At 35.1% G+C, this 23,978-nt stretch overlaps 1 protein-coding gene across 3 annotated transcripts in view; it reads left to right on the forward strand.

Annotated features, from left to right (window-relative positions):
• c12.2 (von Willebrand factor A domain-containing protein c12.2) overlaps positions 1-23,978 on the forward strand; it is a 550,347-nt gene that overhangs the window by 44,835 nt on the left and 481,534 nt on the right. For all 3 annotated transcript variants that reach the window (XM_090409563.1, XM_090409565.1, XM_090409564.1), the window contains exon 5: positions 16,673-16,747. In XM_090409563.1, the coding sequence (XP_090265689.1) occupies positions 16,673-16,747 (75 nt within the window). The remainder of the gene's footprint in view (positions 1-16,672; positions 16,748-23,978) is intronic.

The following is a 23,978-nucleotide window of genomic DNA, read 5'->3' on the forward strand; positions in this document are numbered from 1 at the left end:
CTCTCATCACTACTTGTCTTAGTATCTCCCATAATGCAAAGCACATCTCCTTGCAGACATGTATAATGCTATGCATTAAGGGAAGGGCCATTGCCCAGACTGTTTTGACCTTTATTGAGGTCTCGTCAGTGGGAGCCAGACCCAGAGGTGGTGATACTAAGGTGGAAGTAATGGAGAAGTCATATTTACCTATACGAGTTGCCAAAAGGTATCTCACCTTATTATTAAATTACTCTTGATTTAGAGAAAGATGTTGGAAGTTTTTTCCCACTTGGTTAGACTATAATAAATTTAGTTTAATAAATATAAAGTATTAAACTAAATATGGATAAAGGATTATGGTCTAACCAAGTGGAAAAAAACTTCCAGGACATTAAGGGTATTTTAAGTGCTTTAGTTCAGATATTAGAGAAATAGTAAATATAAACAGAATTTCTTTTAGTATATATTTCTGAATTTCTGTTTAGCATTATGGAGTGGTTATAAAAAAAAAAAAAAAAATTGCAAACAGATAATAAAAAATGATAAAATGTTAATATCAGCTCTTTGCTTTGTACGGACGATGTTATATTTCTAAATAAATCTCCTACAAGTTTGCAAGAGTCCCTGACTAAACTGAATAACTGTTGTAATAGATATGGTACGAAGGTGAGCATTAAAAAGACAAAGACAATGAAAATAGGTAGAATTGTTGAAAATGTCAACTGTGTTGTGAACGGGGAACCTGTGGAACAAGTAAAACATTTCAGCTACTTAGGCACGATTTTTAGTGAAGATGGTAAATTAAATATAGAAATAGACAACAGAATCAGCAAAGCTGGTATGGTGTGAAGTCAATTGAATAAATTCATATGGAATAAGAGAGAAATTAGTCATCATCATCATCATCAAATTCCTGCCATGTACCCTCAAGGGGTGTACAGGATATGACAGTACTACATGAAAAAATTACATCATCACTAACTTCCTATCTACAATTTTCCTCCAAATCAGTCTGTTACTTGTCAAGACTCCAACATTATCAGATCTTATATTTCTATCGTCTAAGGCACTTTGTACCGTATCAATCCACCTATATCTTGGTCTTCCTCTGGGTCGTTTTCCTGCCAACCTGGCAGAGAACACTTGTTTTGCTAATCTTTCCTCTCCCATTCTATTTAAGTGACCATACCATCTGAGATTAGCTCTGCTAACGCATTCCTGGATGCTGACAATGTCAAGTTCTTTCCTAATATCCTCATTTTTAATATGATATTGCCATTGATGCCATCTGTTCACGCCTCTAATCTTTCTCAGGACTCTCATATCTGCGGTCTCTAGTCTTTGGTCAAGTGTTTTACTTCTGACCCAGCTCTCAGATCCATAAGTTAAAATTGGTTTGAACACAGTCTTGTATACAGCTAATTTAGTGTTCCGACTAATTTCTTTCTTATTCCATATGAATTTATTCAAATGACTTCCTACCATACCAGCTTTGCTGATTCTGTTGTCTATTTCTATATTTAGTTTACCATCTTCAGTAAAAATTGTGCCTAAGTAGCTGAAATGTTTTACTTGTTCCACCGGTTTCCATTCACAACACAGTTGACATTTTCAATGATTCTGCCTATTTTCATTGTCTTTGTCATTTTATTGCTGACCTTCATACCATATCTATTACAACAGCTATTCAATTTAGTCAGAGAATCTTGCAGACTTGTAGCGGATTTATTTAGAAGTATAACATCATCCGCATAAAGCAAAGAGCTGACATTAACATCTCCAATTTTGATATCAGGTTTAATACCACATTCCTTCATAATGTGATCCATATAGATAATGAATAACAGAGGGGATAATGTACATCCTTGTCTCACACCAGATTTAACATTAAACCATCTTCCTGTACTTCCTTCAATTCTAACTGCTGACTCACAACTCAAATAAAGACTAAGTATTGCTTGATATAATACCCCATTGACACCATATAACTGCAGCGTATTGAATAGCTTCTCTCTTGGCACCTTGTCATATGCCTTTTCCAAATCGACAAAACTTAAATACAGATCTTTGTTATATTCCCATGCTTTCTCGACTATTTGTCGTAAAGTGAAGATCTGATCCTGACAGCCTCTATTTGGCCTGAATCCAGCTTGTTCTTCACCAAGCTTTTCTTCCACAATTCTTCTCAACCGTTTCTCAAGTATACTTGCATAGATCTTGCCAGGAACACTCAGTAGGGAAATACCTCTGTAATTCTCACATTCAGTTTTATTTCCCTTTTTATATATGGGTACTATGAGAGCTCTACTCCAATCATCGGGAATTCGTCCCTCTGTCCAGGCTTTCTGAACTATGCAGTGCAGCCACTGTAAGACTCTTATACCACCATACTTCAGCATTTCTGGTCGAATATCATCTACTCCTGCTGCCTTTCCACATTTCAAGCCTTTGATGGCTTTTTCTACTTCAAGTATGGATATGTATTCCTGACTGCATGCCTGGTCAGTGTTTTTTATCACTGTGCTGTCATCACTACTTGTTTCATTTAGCAGTTTTTCAAAGTAATTACTCCATACTTCAAGGATATCTTTTTCTCCTGTTTTCATTTCACCTTTATCATCTCTAATTCCTTTTACAGCACTCTTTCCTCCATTCCTAAGCTTCTTCAACAACCTCCAGAATATTTTGCCACCTTCTTGATATTTACAGGGTGTTCGGGATAAATTTGACATATTTATAATTAATTATATTTTTCCGTAAGTTACATGTATTAACACACACTTCTCTTCATTTAAAAGTTTGGACCCTTCTTCATTCATATACAAGATGTCAGAAAGGATGAATAGCTGGAACCCACCTGAATCATGGAAGAGAATAACTTGTATCATGATGATTCGTGCCCGCCATCAAAATAAGGATATTACGACTGCTGCCCAATGCTCCCTGAATACAGTAAAAACAATCAGGCATGAACTAGAGACTTGCAATGGTGACTACGAGGATATAGCAAGAAGAAAGATCCCTAGCAGACGATCTGATTGCGTTGTACAGCAGAATTCCTCGCAAATCTGCAGGAACAGGTGTTGAAGAACCCTGGCATTGGAATTCGGGCTTTGTTCGTGGAGTTGCTAACTGTAGTCAAGCCCTGGATAACAAGGGTAGCCAATGGTAGGCCGTATGTATGGCAGCAGGATTCGGCCCCTTGCCACACCTCTGGGAAAAGTCAAAAATGGTTGTCTGAAAATTTCTACGACTTAACCAGTCCAAATGTTTGGCCTCCAAACTCCCCAGACCTTAACCCCATGGATTATTTTGTATGGGGCGCAGTTGAAAAAGACACCAATCGCACTTCCAGTAATACAAAAGCCCAGTTAATGGATAAAATTAAAACAGTTTTTGCGGCCCTTCCCAGGGAGACTGTAGCATCAGCTTGTTCGAGGTTCCGAAGCAGAATTGAAGCTGTGATCGATGCTAATGGTGGTTATTTTGAGTAAATCTTGTTGATAGTATTGTAATTAACTCTGCCTGTAATGTTTTTTTGTCAATTCATTAAATTTAATAGATACAAAGAAGATTTTCTTTTTCCTTACGAAACTGTCAAATTTATCCCGAACACCCTGTATTTTCTATATTCTTGCCAAAGTCCTCCCATGACTTTTGTTTAGCTAGTTTTACACACTGTTTAGCTTTCTTACATTTGTCTCTGTATTCTGTAAGAGTAAAAGCTGACTTATTTGCCAGGAACTTTTGATATGCTTTCTTCTTTTCCTTCACTGCCTCTTTAACTTCCTGTGTCCACCAGGGAGTTCTGATTTTTTTATCCTTGCACACAACCTCACCACATGCCTCTCTGGCAGAATCAATCAATGTTTCCTTCAGAGTTTGCCACTGAATCTCCAAGGCTTGATTCCTGTTCTCAAACTCTTTCATTTTCTTTTCAATAATATTTCTGTATTTTAGTCTACAGTTCACATCTGAGAGCTGCTCAACTTTTATTCGCTTTAAAACTTTCTTACATGTTATTCTTTTCAATATGAAATTCAATTTTATCCTGCTCAAGACTAAATAGTGATCACTTCCAATTTCAAATCCTCTGTACACTCTGGTGTCCTGCACCAGGAAGAAAACATCACTATCAACAATAACATAGTCAATGAGACTTTTCTTATTCCTTGCCTCTTCTCTCCATGTGAATTTGTGCACATTTTTATGTTGGAACATGGTGTTAGTAATAACCAGTCCATGTCCTGAGCAGAAATCCAACAGATATTTGCCATTATTATTAGCTTTGCTCTTTTCTCCAAATTTTCCCAAAATATTTTTGTATGTCTCACAATCATTTCCTACTCTACTATTTAGATCCCCAACAAGGACCAACTTTTCCTTTTTCATTGTGTCAGTTGCTTTTTCTAAAGCCTCAAAAAATTCCTCCACTTCTACCTTAGTAGAACCTTCTGTGGGACCATAGGCACAAATAAGTCTCATTGTCCAGTTCCCCATTCTCATATTTGCCCACATTACTCTACTTGAGACTGACTGCCATTTAAGATTAGCCTCGTATTTTGTGTTGAATACTATGGCTACTCCTTCTTTTCCTTGATTGTCATTTCCTGAATATAACATTTTGTATTTATTGCTCAGAAATATCTCACCAGTTTTTGTTTTTTTTGTTTCAGTCATCCCTATTATGTCGATTGGTACTTATCTAATTCCTCAGCTAGCTCCATTTCTTTGCTATTCAGGCTTCTTACATTGATAGTACCGATCTTTAACTCTGGTGATGTTGAGTTGGGGTTTGTTTTCAGATTTGTTCCAGTAGCTGACTTTTCGCTGTTCGCCCTGGTTCCCTGGCGAAAACAACGGGGGCCTTGTTTAACCGGGCGACGCCCCAGCCGGCATGAAATTTTGTCATGTTGTACCATCATTTTTTATTTTGGTTTAACCAATAAGAATACAATTTGGTCGGCTAAATCCCAAATTGCCAGCCCATCCTCGTTCGTTCAGTATCAAAGTAGATACCCAACAGAGTGCACCACGAGAAGGTGAGGATTGGACATTAGGTCAGAAACCTTGGTCGGTTCTCCGCATTCCTTTAAAGGCTATGTGGAGGTCTCCTCTCAGTTATACAGCTTTGACCCTTAAGCACCCCTTTAGTCGGAATTAGTCGAAGAGAAATTAGTCGGAATACTAAATTAGTCTGTATACAAGACAGTGTTCAAACCAGTTTTAACTTATGGATCTGAGAGCTGGGTCAGAAGTAAAACACTTGACCAAAGACTAGAGACTGCAGATATGAGAGTCCTGAGAAAGATTATAGGTGTAAACAGATGGCATCAATGGCAATATCATATTAAAAACAAGGATATTAGGAAAGAACTTGACATTGTCAGCATCCAGGAATGCATTACCAGAGGTAATCTCAGGTGGTATGGTCACTTAAACAGAATGGGTGAGGAAAGATTAGCAAAATAAGTGTTCTCTGCCAGGTTGGCAGCAAAACGACCCAGAGGAAGACCAAGATATAGGTGGATTGATATGGTACAAAGTGCTTAACGATAGAAATATAAGATCTGATAATGTTGGAGTCTTGACAAGGAACAGACTGATTTGGAGGAAAATTGTAGATAGGAAGTTAGTAATGATGTAATTTTTTTCATGTAGAACTAATCCTGTACACCCCTTGAGGATACATGATAGGAATTTGATGATGATGTTGTTGTTTTGGGCACAACCAGTGATATGTAGCAGGTTCTCCAGTTAGCAGTCTTTAAGTTCACCTTGGCAAAGTGAGAGGGCTCAGCTAATAATAATAATAGTCGTGTGTAATAGAGGCCAGTGGAAGTGGTGCTTGCATCCACTGCACTAGGCTGCCCAAAGATAGACTTAAGTTTAAGTCTAGTTACTGACTTGAGTAACTTTTTCTAAACTTTTCTTTCACTGGTTCCTAAGCCAGTTGATCTCTGGCATGGGCAAGCAGATTTTTTTGTCCCGTAAACTCAAGAAAATCAGCTGTAGAGCCCACATCATTTCAGACAATAACTTTTTGTGTTAGGGTTAAGTACCAAGAGATGGTAGCATTTGTTTGCCTGTCTCTTCATCCGTTACTGCTTATAATTATTAATAGTTTTGGGCCAACAATCTCTGATTGGCTTCCATTGGAGATTGAACTGCCCACCCAGTGTCCAAAAAGCTTGATATGGTTAAAAGGCTTCACCTGCCTGTAAGGAAATAAAAAGCATTAGCTGATTTTGATGTGAAAAATTAATGAATAGAAAAAAATCATCAAGGTATAAACTATCACTCTCCTCTTTGCCTGATGATTAGGTGGTAATTACAATCTGAAGATAATCTTCAGATAGCTATTCTCAATTTAAAAGGAAATAGCCTTGAAGATTTTGGAATGATAATCTTGAGAGGGATAAAATAAAAAAAAAAAAAACAGTGACTTTTAAATGTCAGGATCCAATTAGAAATATAATAGTAATAAATAACAAAATTTTAGAACAAGTTAATTCTTTTATATATTTAGGATGTATGATTTAATATGAAAATTACAAAATACCTAAAAATAACAGGCACTAAATTTGGTGCTTAAACCCAACCTTGTACAAATGCAGACTCAACTAAAAGTTTACAGTATATTAGTTTCACCAACACTGTTATATGGAAATGAAATTTTGACAATAAAAAAAGACAAGCAGAGATTAATAGCAGCTGAAATGAAATTTATGAGGGGAACAGCAAAATATAGTCTTAATTATAAAAGAAATAATGATAGAATTAAACCAGGAACCACTAATTAATTGTTCCTAGTTTCTTTATGATAATAGAGAAAATGGAAAATTTGTTGTTGTAAAAAAAAAAAAAATTGCAAACAGAAAAACCACCCAAACAAACTCATCATTATAAACCATCAAGATTATCCTGACAGTTTATAGACCAGGTTTTCTGATGGCTTCAGAGGCCATAATAGGCTTAAGTTCTTTAAGTGCTTGATGATGATCTTTAGTTGCTAGTTGCACAAATGCTTTTTATGGGTATCTTTTCAAGAGTTAACACATATGCAGCAGTAGATACTTTAATAATGAATTATTTAAAAAAATTAGTATTAAATGAAGCTAACTGAATGTCCCAACATAACATGCTCCTAGAGCTAGATGATAGATCAGAAATTATGTTCATTTTGCTAAGCTGTGTAACTAAAAATTAACTAATATGAAGCAGAATGCATGAGATGCAAAAATACAGGCAGGTAGGAAGTTACTTAATTTACAAAGTTTTTTTTTTTTTTTTTTTGAATTTTCTGTTATAAATTATAATTTGGATTAAAAAAAACTATTTTGATACCCAGTTTTGCTCATTCTTATATGCTGTATTAAGTTAAGCATCTCACTTTATAATTTAGCCTTGGTACTTTTTATATTCTGGATGAAGAAAATCTGGCATGGAAATATATCCACCCTTATATCCTAGAGATATATCATCGTTTTTTGATATAACAAAATTAATCAAAATAGTTACTTAATAAAAGTAATTTTCTTTTTCTAAATTCAAAATCTGCATGTTTTTTTTCTGTGTGTATATATATATATATATATATATACACAAAAAAATTATTTTCTCATGCTCCTATAGTTAAATTGTAAAAGCTATGTTAATAACAAAAAAAGGTGAAAAGATGCATTTTGAAAATCTCATCAGAGGATTTCAAAATTTATTACTTCATATAAAAGTCTGAAAATATCATGTTAAGTTCTGAATTTAACTGAAAATTAATTAATTTACGTTTCCTTCAGACTTAACATGTGTTTGCAATTTTGAACATATATTGACATATCAGATGTGCTAAATTACTTGTGACTTACCAGAAATGTTACTAAATTGAGGTTATTTATCCATAACTCATGTTGTAATATAAATATTGTGAATTGTTTGTGATTTCAGCTATGTTACTTTTGTGTAAATGCTTGTAAATTTGCTGGGAGAAAAATTAATCGAATCAGGTGCAGATGGCCTGAAGGTGAACATGTGAAATAAGTACACGTGCACCAAGAAAGACAAGCACGCAGCTCCCCCCCCCTACACACACTCACATCGAGGAGCACGCTAGGGAGAGTGTGGCACTACGTACTGGGAGATGCAGGGTAACTCAGGCAAAGGGGAGGGGGAAAAGCAATGACGTAGAAAGAAAGGATGGTGCGCGATTTAAAAACGGTAGCAGCACCTAAGAGAGGGCTTTTTGGTTGCTTTTCGTTTGGTTCTGGAATCTCCTTGTGGCACCTTCTTGCCCCATGCTTCGACGAGGTCATCAAGACAAAGACTGAAGGAGCATTCCATGATGTTCATGAAAGCTTGCCGGTCAATGTTTAGCCCAGCGGAAGGTAGTTTCCGATTCCCCAGGAAATAGCTGAGCCATGTTGAACCAGTTGACGAGAAAACAACGGGCAATTACTTTCGGCGGCAGAGATATGTCCTATTCGGACCACCAGTGGAACACTACAGATTATATAGAATGAGCCAGGAATCAAGAAGAGAAAGTTCAGTCGTGATGAATGAGATGGCCTAGAATAGTCCCCCAGCAAATGGTAATGTAAACCCTGTGTTTTGTTAAGTAACTGTGTTACAGGAGAAAAGCTTGTAAATTTAGTCCTTGGCATAAATTTAATTATGTTAAGGACTTTAGAGAAAGTTAGATTTTGAAGTAGCGATAATATATGAATAAACTGAAGGAATTAGTACAGAAGCACGTGGAGGTTACTTTGTGATTTGATAAGTGAATAATCCTTAGCTTTGAAGTGCATAATAGTGCATGGCTGTTTGTAGATAGAATTGCATATTTGAATTGATGTGTGTTGCATGCTATGAGAAATTTAGAAAGTTTTGATTATTATGTTCATTCTTTGATACTAGTGAAATTATATGTCAGTGTCCATTCATAATGTGTAAATGTCTGAATTGAAATTAAATGTGCTTTTCTTTAAGTTTAACTAGTGACTTGCCTGATTTTTTATTTCTATTGCACCTTCTCTTAAAATTCGAACCAAAGCGGGAGATAAATTGTTAGGAAGGCTACACTGCAGAATAAGCTTAAGTGATTTAAGATAGTGTACTAAACTGAGTTCTGGTTCTTTGATTTTGCGCTATTCAATAATCTAGGATTCAGGGTGGGGGCAGTATAATAGAAATTTTCCCTGAATCTGAAGAAGGAATCAGAACCAGTACTGAAACAAAGGGGAATCGGCATTGCCCAGTAGTAATCCCTTTGTCTCCAAATTCCATGTGCACCATTCTTAAGAGTGAATAATGGCCCTGAGTGAATCTTAAGACATATAGAAAGATAGAGTGTTGTATCCTACTTCTTGTCAATCTATACTTTGGATCCGATATTTAGTTATTACGATGTTCTTAACTAGTTGACAGGCTGCAAGTTGATTTCTAATTCAAATATAGAGGAAATTTATATTTATAGACTGCGCCACTCTATATCTGAATTAGTTCAAGAACTGAAGAAAAACCAACTCACAACTATCTCTTCTTTTAGATGTTAATATTATATATACTGGCCGAGTATATTTAACTTACTTAATTTTCCCCCCTTGGTTCGAATATTTTTTGAATGGTGCAGTAAAAGAAATTCAGGCAAAATACAACTTTTGATTAACAAAAACAAACATTTAATTTTAGAATCACAAATTTTACACTTAACTTCAAATCACTAATTAAGTTATTAGAAACACTTCAGCCTTCCTGGCAATACAGTCATACAAACTCAGACAATGGTAATTCTGCTATCTCTATTACAGTTTTCTCACAGTTCCTTAAGTTCCAAATACAATAAAATTGCAGTAACACTTCTTCACAAACACTTTTAATTTTACACTTCAGTTAATTTTCACAATAGTTACTGTTAATATAAGGATATTCTAGGATGAAACTCGCACTTCTCTGCAAAGGAATATTAATGGTTGGAATAATCGTACCGATAATCTTCTTTCTTCATAAACTTACACACAAACATTTTTTATAACTGTAAACACTTAAACAGTATATGGCACTCATTAAAATAATTCTTCTAAGCAATAACTGAATTAATCATCGGTCACCATACACATAAACAAACGTTCTTGCATGAAATACTACTGATCACTTATGAATTAAGGCAATACACAATAATTCCTTAACTTGAGGTTTTATATGCACAGCTGTTCATTCTTCCTGCATTCATTGAATTCTTTAGGCAATATATTTCTAAGCACAGCTAACGGTAAACTTCAATTTTACAGCCTCTACTATTCGCTAATAACTTTGTACTTTGCTTCAAGGTTCTGTATGTCCTTGAAAGGTCTGCCCTGAAATTGAATCTCAACTCAAATATCGCTAGTCTATTTAGTAGTCACTCAGCTCTTCCGTAGCTATAATTGTTATTCTACAATTTATTAGCTAACTGCCTCTCGACTAGTAGACTTTATTAGCTGCTTGAGTGACTTGCCGACTTGCTATTATCGCACTATGATTCCCGAATGCTCCGATTCCAACCTAATGCCAATCCTCTCCTTTCTCTCTCTCTCTTAATCCTCTAATCTCCCCTTAATTCCTTAATAATAATTTCAGTGTTCATCGCTTATATATCTGTTCTTTTCGCCTCAATTATTCTCGTGATTTCTTTCTAAAACTCTTTTCAATAAACCTTCTCCTCACGTGGTGTTCCAAAACGTGCTCACTCACTTACATACATCTCCATGACAACAAAACAAAACATAATAAAATTGAGGTATTGCATAATGCTAAACTTCTACAAATAGGAATAAATAAAGAATATTTACATTTCAATTAATGCGCAGTTAAATTATCAAATACAAGTTCTTATAATATTAACATAATAATAATTAAAATAGCTTAATAATATTTAATACAGTCTTTTCATTATTAATACATATATCTTTGATTAAATAATTAAATATTAGACAAAATTAAGGTAGTTATATGAATATTAAATTGTAAAATAAGTTGTTTACATTAAATAATATTTACACAAGTCTTGCTTGGTATATGGTATATTATGTTAAATGTGAATGAAAAAAAAAAACATACAAAACAATTTTATTCACAGTTTAACAAGAGCATATTATTTAGATGAAACTTAGCTAGAGAGATTTAAGAAGAGAATTAAGAATTATTCAATAAAAATAAGTAAAGGTAATTAAAGTAAATAACATATATTTAAAATAAACACGTATATTTAACAATGGCGTAAATATAAACATAACAATGTTTCATTTTCTTTCTAATATCACTTTTTTTATTATTTTAATGCTTCAAGAGTATCAGTGTTTGACCAACATTTCTGTTAAGAAGAGTATAATTGAGATTATATAGTGCATGAACTATAGACTATTTTTGTATCTACTGCTGCAGAATGTAGATGCTGACACAACTCCTGGCACACAATTCAGGCTCCAACTGAAATTGTTAATTTTTCTTTGTTTTTGGTTTTAGACTATGGATATCTGTTTTGTCTTATTAAATAATTCTCCTCATCCCTTTCCACCACAAATTCACTAGGAATCAGCAAGTGGTTAGGAATTTGTGAATTGGCACAGGGGAATAGAATTTGAATTGAATTGAATAAAAGTGAACTTGATTTGAATAAAAGTGAACACAATTATTTTTAGTTTCAGATTTAAATACATTACTTCCACAAAAGTGTTTATGTGAATCCTATCTGTGGAATAGTTGAGATCAATGATGGAAATTTTTCACATCCCTTTAGGCTTCTCATGAGTTAGTTGGCAGGTCTCATGCAGAATGGGAGATGAATTTTATTACCTGTTTATTGAAGACCTGAACAGTTCCATGGCATAAGAGTTCTATGTTTGGTCTCTAGTGCAGAATGCCAGATTATCTAACCTTTAGATAATCCATGGTACACTAATACCGATGTTCTACAGGATAATAGTATTCACAAACTTGTGCATCACTTTAATCCATAAACATTCATGCCACAGTCAAATTTGAGAGCATCCCCACACTCCGAAGTGTGGAGATGCTCTCCACTTAACTGGTGCTTTAAATTTGAAATTTTCTTAAAAAAAAATTAAGGTATAGCAGTAACAAATCGTGTTAATAGGTTCTTTGTTTCTCCTTAACCATTTGATGACATGCCACTTTTGTGTTATATATTTTGTGACATCCCATGTATGGAGACAGTAAAAAAAAAATTTAAACATGACTTGATTTAAAAAAAAAACTTAATTTTTTAAAGATCCTCAAATGCCTTTTATTATCCAAAGTAGGTGATGCTTTTTTTGAAGATATGTGCAGTCCTGACTTTTTTGAAGATATGTGCAGTCCTGACTTTTTTGAAGATATGTGCAGTCTGCGTCCTTCCAGTGTTTTCACTGATATAAGCAAGCTATCAATGAACCAAAGCTTTTCAGAAGAGAGAGGGAAAGAGTATGACAGACAGCTGCTGCTATCTTTTGGCCGTTATCACTAGCACTGTATTAGTGTCTACAGATACGAGTTCTGTGATTGAAATTTTGAGATGCAGAGTTAAGAAACAGTTTCCAGCTGGACAACTCTACTTGTTCTGCATTTTTGAAATGCAGAGCAAGTAGAGTTGTCAAAAAAATTGACTAACTTGAAAACCAGCCAAAGAAAAGTTCCTCTAGTCCAGGGGTCGGCAAAGTGATTGATGTGGCTATCCAAGGGGTCGATAAATGTCTAGTGGTCAAAAGGGGATCAATAAACACCTAAAACGATTTTGAGTAATACCTAGTAAACATGCAATGCCAATGAGGGAAAAGTGCATGCTCTCCTCAATGAAGACATCTAGAACAGAGACAATCAGGACTAGTGTGCATTTATCGCCCATAGCTATCAGAGTGGTGTTGAGTGATCTGATCACTTTGAATTTACTGTGTTATTTTTTTAAAGTTATAGTGCCTATAATGGCAGTCCCTGATAGTAAGAGAACCTAGTGCTGTGGAAGAAAATACTATTTTTGCAGACCTACAAAACATTCCCAACTCTCCCTCAGTGCCAACAGTATTCACAAGAGTATTTAATATTTGGATTTTTGCCATCATTTACCAATGAAATAATGCCTATGTGCCTATTATGTGAATTATTATTTTTATTATTTTATTATTATTATGTCTATTAATGGAATTGTTATTTTTAAATTGAGAAATTTATTATTGATAACATTTATTACTTTATTTAACATGATAGGAGTTGATGAGGGATCAAGGATTCCATGAAGGGGTCAATGGTCACAAAAAGTTTGCTTGATTCCAGTGACTGGAATCAAGTCATAATGGTCTTTCTTCAGAAAACCTAGTGCTATAGAAGAAAATACTATTTTTGCAGACCTACAAAGCATTCCCTACTTTCCCTCATTGAAAAATATTCAAATTATTATTATTATTATACAAGTATCTTCATTGAGTCAGAAGACTCATCAAGGGAGATCCATTATTCATAAACTAGCCATTATTCGCACAATACTTGTCATACTCCTCCTTAAGCTCATCTGATGAAACACTCATAACCACCTCTGGAAACCCAGTCACTACCCACCAAGCAAAATATCTAGTCCTAACATCCTACCACAACTTCCACTGTTAATCTCGTTCTGTTTCATATTGCCATTTACTGAGAAAAAAAAGTCTTCAGTGTCAATCCTATAAAACCCCTTTAATAACTTAAATGCTTTTATCATGTCTCCTCTTTTTGCCTATCAGCTAATTTTTGAAACACATAGATCATCAGTCTATTTTCATAGGGAGCATTCTATAGACCAGCCACAGTCTTTGTCGCTCACTTCTGGATCCTCTCCACCACTTCTTCATCCTCATGGAATCCAGGAGTCCAGATTTTTGCCAGTAGTATCCAGATGTGGCCCTATTAAAGCCTTATAAAGGGGAACAGTAACCTCTCTATCCCTGCTTGTTAGTGTGTTCTTCAACTAGAGGCCAATATGTCCTCTAAACTTCAAATCCTTGGCTTCATCAGTTTCCTGCAATTCAGTTCCATCAATATAGTACACAGTTTGTGATCTCTTCCCAAAGTGCACACCTTACACTTGGTCACATTAAACTGGTAGCCATTTACTTTTGTCCATACTGCTAGTTTTCCTGCAGGATCTTTGCATCACCTTTATTTACCATTGCTCTTCCCAGTTTAGCATCATTAGCAAACGACTGAATATATCCTATCAAATCATTTCCTATATCATTGTACTGAGCTCTGTGGTACACCACTTGTCTTCTCTTGGAGTCGGCTCCTCCATAAACCACTCTTTTAATGCCTGTTCATCAGCCACCCCTTTAATCTAAATCACCAGATTCATATCCAGTGGTGAGCTATAAGGGGCTCGACCGAGCCCTTTGTTAAATTTGCGAGTCCCTTGTTCTTATTGTTTACTTTTTTATTTTTTCAAAAAAAAACAAAAACAAAAAAAAACAATTTTTTGAAATATATTAAGCAACAAACTCATACGGTAACCTAACAAAGTGATTTTATTAAATAAAGTATTATAGTTACTGTTATTACTATTTTACAAATAAGAATTCACTTTTGGTAATCACATATAAATAAATAGGACTATAAAATAATGCCCCTTGATTGGTACTGTTGATTATCACTTGAAGTATAAAAACAAAAGAGAAATGTAACGTATTTCAATATTATTGTATTTAGATAATATTTATTTATTATTTATAGATTGTTTGTCATAAAAACTTCTAGTGCAAACAAAATAAATTTATTTTGTTTATAAAAAATGTGGACTATTGCATATGTGCGATTATAAAAGATTTTATTCTTGTTATATTTTGATAGTTAAAAAATGTTTTTCTTAATGTAAGAGAAATTAACACAGATGATTGTGTGCAAATATTTCATGTTTAGATCATGAAATATTTGTTTAAAAATGATAGCCTTTACAGATTGATTGTCCCCTCATACTTTTTGATTGGCATTTGCACACAAGCTGTATTAATAAGTTTTTGTGTGAAATACGGTTTTTTCTCTTTTTTTTTTTGCTCGATGATGCACGCCCTTTGTTAAAATTTCCATAGCTCACCACTGTTCATATCCATCCCTATTTGCTCTGATTTATGCAATAGAGTTCTGTGTGGAAATTTGTCAAATGCTTTGCAAAGTCTTGCAATACCAACTCCACTGTCACTTGATTGTAAAAAGTAAGCAAATTGTTAAGGTAAGACCTACCCCTTCACAAAAACCATGCTTTCTTGTATAGAGTATCATATTTCTCTCCACCCAGTCCCGAATTCTCTCTTTCACCAATTTCTCCAATACCTTAACCACCACTCTTGAGATGCTGATTGTCCTGTGGGACTAATTTGTCCTCTTTCCATTAGTACCTTCCTAGTACTGAGGCTTTTATTAAACAGCTTGGCCAGGGGAGCTGATAATTCCCTTGCAAATGAATTTTATTCTATTTAATATTGTTAAATAGAATAAAATTTAATTTAAAAAATTTTTAAGATTTACATCTAATAATTCTCTAATGTAACACTAGCAGTATCTGGATTAACACGACTATAGAAACTCCTAATGAATTATACTCGAAATATATTTTTAGCATAGGTGTTCCTGTAGTCATTGTTAGAAATGATGATGATGTTAGTGCTATATTAGAGAAATATCTGATGTATATCTTTTATAAATTTAAAGATTTTTTTCCCCCAACTAATTTGCATTTCAGTTCATTTGATTAATGTTATGGTAATATATAAGCTTAAAATATCATTCTTATGAATGATAGTTTGGAGTGTAAATTTTTTTATAGGCGAATAGATTTGATGTGAGCTCAGTGTTTAGCTTGATATACATTAAACCTATAGCTCATTTCTTCCATATGTCTTTGTTCCAGTCTTTTTGGAGTAATGTACAGCATTTTATTTTTATCTTTATAAGAAACTTTTTAGAAGAATCTTCTTATGTATAGAAGAAACATCAACGGTTTTAGGTATCCTGTAGATTAAGTTTTTCAGCATTACTAGTTTTTCTTAATCAATTAATACCAGTGCTTAATATTTTATCACAAAATGGATGTTGTGCCTGATAGATTCATCTGAAATCTTGTTGCACACAAATCACTTCAAATTTTGTATTAAAAAAAATGTTAAGTCTTTTGTTTAACTGTCCTCATCTTGACACCATATTGATCTGAAGAGCTTGAAAGTGAATTCCAGGACATCCTAGCCAGCATGTCCATTTACTCTGTGTGTAATGGAACGTAAGCAGAATATTCTGGAGAGAGGTATTGAGACTGTCCGTCAGAGAGAGAGAGCAATGACATTTAGAAGTTGTTTTAATGCTAGAAGCATTCTTGTTTGTTATTGGTCACCATTTTCCTGTTTTTCTTTCCCTAAGTGTATATCAGAATAAATATGCAAACATTTCTCACCATGCGAACTACTGAAAAGTCTCACTGAAGTCCCATAGTATTACTGGTATTCTAAATGAACTTCACTATAGCAAATTTTCTGTTATAACAATCTATTTCTTTAGTCCTTCCTTATGAGTTTATTGCATGGATCGATTGTATTGTTTCAGTTATATACTTATATCAAATTCATTTTTTTTTAATATTTGATATTTCCCAGTAATTGAAAATTAAAAAAAAAAAAACTAAGTAAATGAATAATTTGTTTTGTAGGACCAGCTTCATCAAGATATTTTCCTCATTGGCATGCCTGGACCCTTAAGAAGAAGAATAGCATTTCAATATTTGGTGAGAGATATATTTATGTGTATATTTAAAAATAAATAACTATACAGAAATACCATAATATAAAACATTACTTTTTGTCATTTTGATCTCTTCTTCAGTAATCCTTTCAACTAGTGTTAATATCTCCTCTCCCCATATGCAATTTAAAATCACTACTTAGTAAGATTTTTAACCCATGGAATGACCTCTATAATTTCTATTGATTCTTTCCATGTTTAGACCAGTCCCTTCAATTTCTTTCAGCTTTGAATTCTTTCTCTATGTCAAAATATTTGTGTCCAAGGAAATGTTCCATAAAAAAAAATAAAATTTATCACAAATGACTCAGAACCAGGTCTCTAGCTTTTCTCTTTGAAGCTCATAGGAAATGCATGATGTGTCTGATAGATGATGAGAAACCAATTTTGAAAATGCTAATAACTTTTTTTGTTTGTTTTAACATTTTATCAAAAATGGCAACAGCTCACCGAAGTCCACCATTTCTTCTCATCAGACATTTAAAAGTTAAACTGATCATTTGGCATTATGCTTTTCTTTCATAACTCTTGCTTCCCTATATATACATATAAAGGAAAATCTCCTCGGATATATATCTCTTGGCACCATGCTTTTCCTCTACCTCCTGCTTTAATATTTAAGGAAAATATTTTCCTTCTATTCCACATACCTTCTTCCCTTGATCTATTTTCTGATCTCACTCTCTCTATCTTTCTCAATGCACATCTTTTTTTTTTTGGTAATCAGCAGACTGGATACTATAAGGTCTTCAAGCTTTTTGGTACCTTTTCTTGTTTCCTCCAGCTTCAAACACAATTTTCAAAATCTGTGTCTGAAAGCTTTTTTTTGTGATTTCCTGTTCTGCTGAATTTATATTGTAGTTGGGAAATGAATCCATCCATCCTATTCCAAAAGGGAGGAAAGAAATCTGCACCATCCTTTTATAGTATTATTGCTTTCATTTCAGTCCTTACCAAAATAATAGTTATTTAACAGCTATGTAATCCACAATTCAGTGTGGATTCTGACTCACAATTTTCTAGTGATGAGTTTCCTCATCACTAGAAAAACAGGTTGTTTCTCTAGTGATACTCTTGGCATCTGGAAGTCATCTCGAATGGGTATCAATGCTTTCTGAGCTAGCTCTCATTCTGTTTTCTTCTTCCTGTATTTTGCATATAGGTGAGCAGTTTCCTTCCTGATTACTTACTGTTTATAAGTGTGGACAGCACATTTTAATCCAATTTCTTTTTCAATGCAGGAATTGGGTCTGTACTTCTGTCTGCTTTTTCATATACATCAGCAGTCTTGCAAATCTCATTCATATCATAGCTATCAGCTATGATATGAATGAGATTTGGAATAATGCCTGCTATCAGCTGAATACTATTTTCCATACTGTTTCCCAATATTGAATGACAATGAATTAAATTTGTAAATAATTGCATCAATTCACTTCAATCTTAATTTGGTCTTTTTCTTCTGTTTAAGTGTATGGGCACTAAATTAGCTCTGTTTATGTGTTCTTGAATGTCAATTGTCAAGTTCCTTTCTGACATATTCATTTTTAATATAATTTTGCTATTAATGCTGTCTGTTCACTCTCCTAAATTTTCTCACAACTCTCGTATATGTGGTTTTTAGATTCTAATTGGCTCTTTAATTTCTGAATCATCCTCTCAGAACTGTAAGCAAATACTGGTTTGGAGACTAATTTGTATGTTGTTAGTTTAGTGTTTTGGCTATTTTTCTTTTACATACATTTATTTAATTAGTTTCACATCATACCAGTTATGCTTACTCTGTTATCTCTTTCCATATTTAATTTGCCATCTTCAATAATATTGGTTCCACATTTCTTGTTTGTTCTTGGTTTTGTCATTGAAAATGCAGTTGACATTTCTTTTCTCCTGCCTATTTTCATACTATTTGTCTGTTTTCATTGCTGATTTTTGTATCAAATTTATTATAGTGGTTATTCAGTTTATTTAAGGAATCATAATAGGACTTGTACTGGAATTATTTAGGAATATAATATCTGCATAAAATTATGCTGAGTGTTGATTATTTCCACTTTTGATATCAGGTTTAATGCCATTTGCATCTATCATATATCCATATAAATGATGAATAACAATAAAAGTTATGATTTTTGTTTTAAGGCAATACAGAAGACACTTTGGTCAGCAGATGCCTAATTAAAATAGGCAGGATTCTGCATTCTGAATTTCAAACCTATATATAAAACTAGTGAAATATATTTCTGTTGAAGCAAAATTTTTAGTGAAGATGGCAAACTACATATGGAAATAGACAACAGAATAAACACCTTTCCAAAATGAATTCTAGGCTGAAATACACTAACGTTGTTCAAAAGAAAATGAAAGAGTTTGAAAATAAGAATAAAGGCTTCGAGACTTGGTGGCAGACTCTGAAGAAAACATTGATTGATTCAACCAGAGAATAGGTATGTGGTGAAGTTGTTTTGCAAGAATAGAAAAATCAGTACTCCATGATGGACTCAAGAAGCTAAAAAGGCAGTGCTAGAAAAGAAGAAACATATCAAAAGTTCCTATCAAAGAGAATACAGAAAAAAATGTAAGACAGTGAAGCAGTGTATAAAAGTGGGTAAGTAAAAGTCATTGGAGAGTTCGGTAAGAATATAGAAGGTAAATATTATTATTATTATTATGGGTATTATGATTCAGTAGACTTATCGCTGGAGACCCAAACTATCAAAACAACATTTATCATATCTCTTCTTGAATTCATTTACAGATGAACTCACAACTGAGTCAGGCAATGAATTCCACTCATTCACCACTCTCCAGGCAAAAACCTCCCACATTCTTGTTAACCACACTATTCCTTAATTTCCAGGGATGACCTCTTGTTCTTCTGTCACTATCACACAGCTGAAATATTTCCCCTGCATCAATCTTATAAAAATCTTTTAGTAATTTAAATGTTTCTATCATATCCCCTATTCTCTGCCTATCAACCAACCTCTGCAATCCACAAGCTCCCAATCTATCAACGTAGAGAACATTTTTTACATCACCCACCAACTTAGTCACTCTCCTCTGAACCCTCTCCATAGCCTCCTCATCTCTAAGGAATCCAGGCAACCAGACTTGAGCACAGTAATCCAAATGTGGAAATATCAACACCTTATAAAGGGGAATAATAACCTCTTTATCTCTGGATGTTAGTGTGTTTTTCCATAACCAAGTAATCCTATGTACAATCTTGGACACCTTAGCAAGACACCCCCAAGTGCCTAGCCTCATCAATCTCTTGGAGTACTTTTCCATCAATGTAGTTCACAGCTGGTAATCTTTTAATCCCAAAATGCATAACTTTCCACTTTTCCACATTGAACTGACATCCATTACCTTTTGCTCATTAAATCATCCTGCAAACTCTAAACATCAGCTTGATTTTTTATTGCGCTACCCCCAACTTGGCATCATCAGCAAACAACTGAATACCATTTATGTACAAATTAAACAATAATGGCCCAAACACAGAGCCCTGAGCACACCACTGATCACCTGCCTCATCCTGGACTCTGCTCCTCCTACACTACTTTCTGGTATCTCTCCCTGAGTCATTCTCTTATCTATATCACCAGTTTAGTATCCATCCCCATCTGCTCCAATTTGTGCAACAGTATTCCATGGGGTATCAAAAGGCTTAGCAAAATCCAGAAGTACCACTGTGTAGCTATTTCCTTTGTCCAACTCAGTTGTCATTCTGAAATTGCTAAGGCAGGATCGACCTTTAACAAAACAATGTTGGCCCCTATAGAGTATCATATTCTGATCTACCCATTCTTGAATTCTGTCTTTAACCAATTTTTCCAATGCTTTTACTACCACACCGGAGATGGTGATTGGTCTGTAATTAACTACCGCAGTCTTAGAGCCACCTTTGTGCAAAGGAACTAATTTGCCTTCCCTCCACTCCCTAGGGACCACACCAGAGTTCAAACTTAAGTTAAATAACCAAGTAAGAGGCATTGACAATTCCTTTGCACATTCACGCAACATCCAAGCTGATATTCCATCTAAACCTACAGTAGTGTTCGCATTTAAATTTTGCAATATACTAAGTACCTCTGATTTCTTAACTTCAATTCTCACATTAGTTATTTCTACAGATACAGAGATATTCTCACTTGGGTGATAGACTTTTGAAAAGTGATCACTCAGTAACTCTACCATTACATCTGAATTGGTCATCTCAATACCACAAGGTTGTCATTCTTCCTTTTACTTGCCACATAGCGGAAGGACTCTTTGGGATTACTCTTGATCTTCTTGGCTAAGGTCTTCTCAGAATCTGATTTAGCTTTTCTTACTGTGCTGGTAACCCTCCTGATTGCCTTTCTCCTTGTAAATTCTTCATAACATTTTCTTTTTTTGCAGATCAAGCGTGATACTACTACTCATCCATCTGACGCCTACCTTGTTTGTCTTCCTGACCATGGGTAAACATTCTGATATTGCTTTCCTCAGATATCCACTGATTTTATCCCATGCACTGCTGACATCTTTCCTCTGCAATATGTTCTGCCATGGGACGGCTGTAAGCTCACTCTGAAGCTTATTATAATTACCTAACCTGTAGTTCTGTATATACCCCTTCTTAAGAGAGAGAAATCCACAAATTTTGCAACCTCCCAAGTCAATACCACATGATCGCTCTGACCAATTGGAGGTAACGAGGACACCTTACGTATGCATGCCTTCTGAACCAATGACCAGGTCCAACACTCACACTCTGATGTTGGAGGTTTAATGGATTTTTTACAACACTCAGAAAGGATTAAAAAGAATTTAATACTTCCTATATTTCGTCCTAGTCACTAGGACATTTATGGGGATTACAAAAATAACTAATGTAACATAACACAAATATCATACAATACTAAGCCCAACCACGTGGGTGACACTAAAGTCCTATCTAGGTGGAGCGCCCTCTAAGGGCGGTTGTAGGTGGCCTGGAATATAAAGTAGGATCTCTGGTGATGAGTGTTTCCCAAATTTTCGGAAGCTTAATGCAACCGTATTTATTAAGATTTGGTTGATTTCTAAGAGCTGCTGCTACTTCTAAGAATAGTCTCTCTTTCTTGAATTTGTTGTGATGGAGCATGGTGGTTTTCTTCCATGATACTCTATGGGTGGTGTCCAAGACATGGTCAGTCAAGCCTGAATGACCATAGTTGTGTTTACAGATGTAAGACGTGCTCCTCTAGGCGGATGGATGCTGATCTGCCTGTCTGTCCAAAGTACGCCAGCTTACAGGAACAGGGTACTTTGTAAACTCCAGGCAGAGAGAGAGAGAGAGAGGAGGGAGCTGATCTTTTGTAGAACGGATAAGGGTAGTAAGTTTGTGGTGGGGTTTATATGCTGTGTGTAGGTTGTACTTTTTTAGAATCTTGGCTATTTTTTCGGATGTGCCACGGATGTAGGGTATGGTGATGGCATTTTTAAATTCTTGTTGACGAGAAGGACTGGGAATGGGAAAGGAACTAATTATTTTTTTGATACTGTGATCACTGTAGCCATTGGAGAGGAAAGTGTTGTGTATGTAGTTAAGCTCAGTAGTGAGTGTGGTTCCACTGGAACAAAGATTGTGGGCTCTCTTGGTAAGAGTTTTAATAATGCAATATTGTTGAGAGGGGTGGTGGTGTGAGAGTTGGTGAATGTATCTGCCTGTGTGTGTGGGTTTTCTGTATACAGTGAAGGCAAGTGTATCATTAGGCAGGCGTGTGACTAAGGTGTCTAGGAAGGGTAAACAATTGTTCTTTTCCTTTTCCATAGTAAACTGGATTCTTGGATGTAGGCTATTGAGATGACTGAGGAAGGAGTCTAATGTGTCTGGGCATTGAGGCCAAATAGAGAACATATCATCTACATATCTTAGCCAGATAGGTTTGAGTGGGGCTGAGTCTATGGCTTGTTTTTCAAAATCTTCCATATAGAAATTAGCAAGGGGGGGAGAGGGGGGGAACCCATGGCAGTTCCCTCTATTTGCTTGTAGATTTTGTTCTTCCAAGAAAAATACCTAGAGTTAATGGCAAAGGAAAAGAGATCTAAGATGTCAGAAGGGAAAACTTTTTGTAAGAGAGATAAGGTGTCAGTTAAGGGAATATTAGTAAACAAAGAGGAGATATCAAAGCTTACCAATATGTCTCTACTTTATTCAAGGTTAGATTTTCTATGAGGGCTTTAAAGTGGGTCAAGTTTTTTATATAGGAAGTGGACCTTCCAGTGAGGGGGGTCAGAGAGTTGGCCAGCTGTTTATACAGTCTGTAGCAAGGTGCATTGGTGGCATCTACTATAGGTCTGAGTGGGGAATTGGGTGTGTGGATTTTTGGTAAGCCGTAAATTCGGGGGGGGGGGGGGACGGGAGTGGAAAGGTTTAAGTTTTTTCGTGATGTCGGGGGGCCAGGAAGATACTTTTTTTAAATAAGATTTTTAATTTTTTAACTTTGTTTTTGTGGGGTCATGTTCTAGCGGGATGTAGGTAGCGCGATCGCGGAGGATAATATTCATTTTGTGATTGTATTCACTGGTATTAAGAACGACTGTGGCATTACCCTTATCCGCTCTGGTGGTGATGATACTTTTTTCTTTCTGTAATTTCAGGAGAGCTGTGTGTTGGGCATACGATAAATTACTTTTTGGAGGCGAAGAATGAGCAAGGATGTAATATATCTATCCCAATGGCTTTAACAGGCCTTTAAGGCCAACAACCTTCCAAGCATGCTTGGATTTCGTAACCGAAATACGAGGATAGAATGGTCACTCCTATGCCTCAAGGTATTCTTGACTGTATCCCTGTGTGTTCAAGGGTCCGGTTTGCCTGCTTGCGGGATGAAAAACACCAGATAAACTGGCGGAAAAAACCCTACTGCCCGCGCTCAAGACCGGCTAACTTGGCTATGGCTGAGGAAGATCCTTCAGCTCCTCACGTCTCCGACGGGAATCGAACCTAGGACAATCCTTCCTTTGAAATATAGGAGGTATTAAATTCTTTTTAATCCTTTATGAGTGTTGTAAAAATTCCATTAAACCTCCAACATTATGTCTTCACAGCACTTAAGCCTCTATACACGAACTCACACATGAGTCCCTTCAGTTATGTGCTGTTTCAAGTAATTATCTCTTAGAAGGTGTATGAATTCCATTTCCTTTTTGCCACATGATACTTCCTCCTTCCAATT

This window comes from Typopeltis vanoorti, chromosome 19, assembly GCF_054136105.1.
Source record: "Typopeltis vanoorti isolate ZY-2024b chromosome 19, IOZ_Tvanoo_1.0, whole genome shotgun sequence".
NCBI classification, from domain to species: Eukaryota; Metazoa; Arthropoda; class Arachnida; order Uropygi; family Thelyphonidae; genus Typopeltis; species Typopeltis vanoorti.